The sequence below is a fragment of the Malania oleifera genome, chromosome 8, assembly GCF_029873635.1.
Source record: "Malania oleifera isolate guangnan ecotype guangnan chromosome 8, ASM2987363v1, whole genome shotgun sequence".
Classification (NCBI taxonomy): Eukaryota; Viridiplantae; Streptophyta; class Magnoliopsida; order Santalales; family Ximeniaceae; genus Malania; species Malania oleifera.
In genome coordinates this window covers 9015956-9022416 of record NC_080424.1, presented here as the reverse complement: position 1 = coordinate 9022416, position 6461 = coordinate 9015956, and the positions used below count along the sequence as shown (strand labels likewise).

General features: G+C 37.5%; 1 protein-coding gene across 1 annotated transcript; it reads right to left on the bottom strand.

Annotated features, from left to right (window-relative positions):
• Window positions 1-1753: 1753 nt before the first annotated feature.
• Window positions 1754-5596, bottom strand: LOC131161940 (GDSL esterase/lipase At1g33811). The gene is made up of 5 exons (XM_058117976.1): window positions 5253-5596; window positions 4992-5116; window positions 3999-4247; window positions 3384-3642; window positions 1754-2189 (listed from the first exon to the last, which is right to left on the bottom strand). Exons 1-5 carry the CDS (start codon window positions 5563-5565, stop codon window positions 1966-1968), a joined length of 1170 nt encoding a protein of 389 aa, XP_057973959.1. The 5' UTR covers window positions 5566-5596; the 3' UTR covers window positions 1754-1965.
• Window positions 5597-6461: the final 865 nt, after the last annotated feature.

The following is a 6461-nucleotide window of genomic DNA, read 5'->3' as shown; positions in this document are numbered from 1 at the left end:
CTTCCCCATGAGCATCGTGGTGGCCTCAGATCATCAATCCGGCGACTAATGAGGCCGAAATCAAAGAGAGAGAAGGGGAGGAACCGTTGAGGAGAGAGAGAGAGAGAGTATCTTTTTTCTGATTTTCCTGTGTAGAAATTAGGATTTTTGCTATTTATAGGGCCGGATTCGTCGACGAGTCCCTAAAGGAATTCATCGACGAACCATCACTTCTCGTCGACGAATTTCAAATTACCATAAACCCCCTCTCGATATTTTCTCATCGACGAGGCACACCTTCGTTGATGAGCCCAGTATGCAACGTCGCCGACGAACACTGCTGCCTCTTTCTGTTGTTGTTTCCATTTCTCTCTCTCTCTCTCTCTCTCTCTCTCTCTCTCTCTCTCTCTCTCTCTCTCTCTCGATTATTTAAATACCATTATTCTTCGGGTCATTACAAGGTTAATCAGGTACAATTTTAGAATTTGATTTTCCCAATCTACTTCCAAACGCTGGTTCTTTTTTGTTCTCTCAGGCAAGCCGACTGTGCTATTGTTTCTCTCTATTAGAGCTGGTTATCTTTTCAGCCTCCTATTTTTTGTGCTACTGCTCATTGTTGGAGTTTTGCTTTCTCTCTTGCAAAGAAGATTCATTCGTTGATATCGGTTATTGTCATTTAGAAGGCTTGTTGTTTGCCTTCTTTGGAGCTCAGCCTATATTCAAGCACGCATGCAGGCTTATCTTCAATTTAAATAGTTGGAAGCATGTCGATTGTGCTATTGTCTCTCTCGAGCAGAGGAGGAGTTCGAAAGAGTTGAGACGGTTGTTATAGTGACCAATATGTAAGCGTCACTAAGTAGTCACTAATAATTAATAGTGATGGTTTGCTGTTATTAGTGATGGTTTCTGACCATCACTAAAAGTTTTCTTTTTTGTAGTGGCATTTGCGATGAGGGACTCTTCATTTTTATTTTTATTTTAAGCCCTAGGCCAAGTCATTCCTTTATCAGTTATTTCAATTATTTGTTGAGTATAATTTTTTAATCATAACCAATGTAGAAGAATTTATACTCTTAAAGCAAAAAATATGAGTTTGAAATCTTCTTGGATCTAAACAAATGCCACTTGACATTATACCAAATGAGTATTCTCCTTACTCTTCTTCATATCTAGCCCCATGTTATTCCTTTGTTGGGCTTGCAAATATTTTTTCTGAATTATTGAACATTAACAATACATATCATTCTACTTTTGATGACAGCAACCACATACTAGCTACCTAACACTATGAATACCTCTGCCTTTACTCAACTTGGGGGTTTTTCGGAGACATGCAATCGGTGAATGTGTAATTTTCGCTAACTAAAAAACCAAACTCTCTGTCTCTTAGGAGATATCCCATTGGTTAAAGCATAATACTTTCATGTAGCAAGTCCTAAGTTCAAAATTTGGAAAGAATGGGAAGGTATGAGAAATGAGAGAGGAGTTATCTCCTGTTGTGTAATCTAAACCCAATGTAGCCCAAAAAAAAAAAAAAAAAATTAAACTCTCTCTGGAATTCCCCTCTGACCTTAAATTCTCCAAACATTTAGTTAGAATCCTTTCACTTGCCACTCAGCTCTTAATTGAGCTTCTTAAACAATTGTTCATTCCTCTAACCCTAATGCTCTTTATTTCATCATATTACTTGTGTATTGCCATATATCTCCCTCAAATCCAACCCCTTCTAGGCTCAACAAATCATTAAGTAAGAAAAAGATCGACAACCTCAAAGGGACTGAAAGCTTCTCATAACACCAATTAAAAACATGCATGGAACAAAGAAATCTAGGGATTGCAACATCATTAATCAAAGCTTCTTGTAACAATAATAAAAAACGTGCATGGAACATAGAAATCTAGGGATCACAACATACACCACATAAACCATACTGCTATTATTCCTTTTGCTTGTGTCTAGTTAAGCATTAAAAGGTTTCAACTCTCTCAAAGTTTTGCTAACTGTTGTATATTTATTGGATAAGCATATGAGTGTGTTATGGAGCTGTATGATTTATTGGCAAGTATGACATTTGCAGCGTCTGTAGGATGGAAGGCATCCCAATACATGTACTTGGTGTGGTCTTCACAAGGTTGTTGAAGAGGGAGACAAGTTAGCTGACCATTGTTTTTTCCTACTCCGCAACATCCTGTGTCTACCACCGTGAAACCTGCACAACTTTCAAAATTTAACTAAGCTGAAAACTAAGAAATTGAACATAATTTTACTATAAAAAAGGCAAAACCGTATTTAGAAACATTTGTATCATGGCATTGGAATAAAAATTTTGTGAAATAGATAAAATATCATCTAAGATTGTGCTAATCAAATTGTTAAATTCTAAATAATTTAAAACCTAAGATTTGAAGTTCATTTTCCCAAATCACTACTTGACAGAGTCCAATAGAAATTGCGGCAAAAATTTTTGTTGACAGTCAGTCTTACTAAAATCCTTAAAATCTGGTAGCAGTTAAGCATTGTGTTTGAGTTGTGACTTGTTATGCACTCTAGAGCAGATTGATGGTGTCATAAGTTGACAAATGAATTTTTCTGCAATTATGATGATACTAGAGCTAATACATATATATTCATTTTAATATTGGGAGTCCTATGTACTCGATATATTTTGATTACAACAGTTAAGTATCACATTTGATTCGATTTTGGCTCAACCTATATTCAATGCTTCTATGGATCGTGACTAATAAAACCTTAGCACAAAATTATTATGTACTAAATCTAATGTCCTCGGCCTATGATGCAATTACTATATATATTAACATATACTCATTCTGTATTGCTGCCACAGATAGTGATGATCTCTGCAAATTACTACAACTTAAATAACATAATTATTACAAAGAGAAGAATGTTTTAGGTTGAGATATTGTTTCAGCACAATGGACCCCGGCTCATGGGTTACAAACCTAAAACTAACTTCTTTTTTTTATCCTACTTAATTATGAATGTTATCTGAGGAGGAATCAAATGATTTAATTAAATAGATTTTTTATGCTAAAAATAAGTAAAATCCATAGTATTGAAAAGGGCTTTTGAGATTGATCCACCAAACCCCTAATCCATTCTAAAGTTAAGTTTTGATAGGTTTGAATATATCTTAGAAGGAGGTGAAGAGGTGTATGGAATTAAAGGGAGATCTCGGGAGTTAATGAACAGAAAATATATTTTAAAAAAATAAAAACTTGACTCCCTTCAAGTGAAGATATATGCATCCTTTTTCGGTACCTACCCGACTTACTTCCTTTTGTTCTTTTTTTCCTTATGTTTGGTTTGATTAAATAGAGTAATTTTCTATACATTCATATCTACAACATAGAAAGGTGGATGGGGATGGATGGATTACCATAAGACCTGGCATTTTGAGCAAGTTGTTTGAAGCTCTGGTAGGAGTCAAGGTAAACAAAATTTGAGCCCGGCAATTGACCTCTGTTGAAGCCTGTAACCAATTTTCGAAGCCCCGAGTTGAAGAAAAGTATGGCGTTGTTGATACTCTCATTGCATCTACCGCTGCCACCATTATATCTAGCCAACTCATATGGAATGCACCCAATCTGTCCAACACCCGTCACTACCACCTTTCGAGCTCCCAACTCATATAATTCCTACGCAACACAAAATAAAACAAAACAACCTCACCCACATGCACATTCTTACTGTTAATTAAGAACCAATTTTACACATAAATTTCGGGATGGTTGGATCTTTTGTTTTGTATATTACTCTGAGCTGGCTATACCAAAGAAAAGGTTGTGTATAATTTATTCCTTTCGAGTCGTTCAAACTACCATTTTATGGGCATGAACTGGAATGATTTTTTGTTTTGTTGCTCAACAATGAGTTTGTAACTCAGCACATGCTTCTAGCTGTGTAAATCTCAGCTTCCAAGCATCTTGCTGCGGAGCTGTCCTTGATACAATCTATTTCACCCTCACCTCTTTAAAAAAAAAATATTCATTACCCGGAGTTGGCGAGAATAGAGGCGGAGAAGGGAGGCGGCAAAAGCTTGAGGAGAGGAGTGGGAGGCGGTGGAATAGTAGGAGGGCATGAAGTAATTGTTGAGGTAGTCGTTGCTTCCCATGCCGGAGTAGAATATGCACTTCCCCAGGTACCTCTTCACTTCGTTGGTGTCCCCTCTGAACAGACTCCGCATCTCCTCCACTGTCCGTCCAAAGTTGGCTACTTGTTGGCTCATCGACACATGACCCCCCTGCAAATTCAATTAATTTCATGTATGCTTCGATTATCTCTCTTCTCATTATGATCCTCCAACTTCAATATTCTCTTCATATACATGTGTTTGCCTTTTTCTATTCAATCTTTTGTTTGAATTTTTTTTTTGGGGGTCATAGACTTGCACTAATCTTCACTAATTTTTGACAAAAAGACATTGATCTCGTCTTAGATTTCAAAATTTTTAATAACCTTTCCTGAGTATATATCAAATTTAAAATTTAAAACCCTTTTGGTAAGGTTTATTAAAAAGAAAAAGATACTCTCTTGTATTTGGCAAAAAAACAAGTTCGAGAGTGATGCAGATATCCCAAAAATCAAATATTAAGAGAAATCCTTGAAATGTTTGAAACCTCAAAAAAAAAAAAACAAAGTGGTATCCTTCTATGTTTATATAGGTTGGATCCCTAACTACGTCCCTTTATGAAAAGGGAATGAGAAGGTCGTATACATGGAATTAATTGAGTGAACATTACTGCTTTGTCCGACATCACTCTTAAGGGTGAAGTTGGGTCTCAGGGACTTCAAGGTGTTACCTTTAATTCCCCACTTATAATTTGTCTAGTGATAGAGATACGTCGATGGCAGGCAATAATTTTTTCATTCCCTCAATTTGGTGTTGTCTTGGTGAGTCTGAAGGGCTTGCAGATATAGGAATTTTAGGCCGTAAAAAATAAATAAATAAATAAGTGTGTTGCATATATAGGATTATATAATATACCAGATTGTCTCCAGTTTCGTCCAGGATGCCTGCCGCTCCGGATGCATAGTTTACACCCCGAAGCACACCAGGGCCACCAGTTTCTGCGTTAGCTGGAATGTACTCCTGAAACCCTAATAGTTCAGCTGCAAATTAAAATTTACATGCATTAAAAAATAATTAAAAAAAAATTAACATATATATAGACCAGTAAATTAAGAAGATTCAGAAATTAATTAATTATGATATCGTATATGTATTAAGGTAGGAAAGTAGGGGTACCTAAGACATCAACATAAGTTCGACCATTGGTGAAGCGACCAGTGACGCCCTGAGGGAAATCAATACCATAAGGAAAGTAGTTGGCCCTGGAAAGTGTAAGGATTCCATTGTTGTTGCCATTATCCACCAACGAGTCCCCAAATATGAAAAAGCACGGCACGTCCGGCTGAGTCTTAGGGCGCTGAGGCTGAGACCGAGTCCGAGGGGATCCCGGCGGCCATGCCCTCACAGCCACCACCGTCAACCACAGGACGACACCAAAAGTAGCGCAAGAAGCTGCAACGTGCCCACTCCCCCTTCTCATCATCGTCATCTCCGGCCAGCCAGTACGTGCCGCACCACATACACATGCATTCACACTATGGATATATGCATATTTATAAGTGCTGCATGGCCAAAAAACCGATAGATCCCACCCAATAGTTCGTCATGCATATCTTGTAAATGCTCGATCAATTAATTAATGGCATCGATCGATCGGAACATGTAATGGGGTTCATGTGCTGCGCCTCTTGTCAGACATACTGATGGAGTAATGGGAATTGCTTTTGAGCACCGTCGGTGTGAATTAATGCTAGCAAGCTAGAAGCTCGCTAGCTAGCTTGATCCATGCGTATGTCAAGGGTTTTGCATTATGGAATCAGCGGTGAAATGAGGCAAGTCCGTGACCACCCACTCTGGTTGAGAGACCTGTCAGTTCGTGTATAAATATATGCATGCACGTTGGCTATTGTTATATAAAACATGCATGATCCATCGGACAGTGTTTGTGTGTGTACGTCTCTCTCTCTCTCTCTCTCTCTCTCTCTCTCTCTCTCTCTCTCTCTCTCTCTCTCTCTCTCTCTCTATATATATATATGTATGCTTTACATGTACAGCATGTGTGTGCGTCTATCCATTATAAAAAAACTGTTTTTAGTAACGAAATTATTAGTGACGGATTCAATTTCGTCACTAAAGGTGGGTATTAGTGACGGATTTGAGAACTGTCACTAATACGGAACCATTAGTAACGAAATTAAATCCGTTACTAATAATTTCATCACTAAAAATCGAAAAAATCGCGGAAAATAGTTTTTCGCGCAGAAATTATCTCGGGAAAATATTTGCGACGATTTGTACAGTATTAGTGACGAACTAGATCCGTCACTAAAAGATATTCATTAGTGACGAATAAATAACCGTCACTACTATTATTTTAAAAATAAA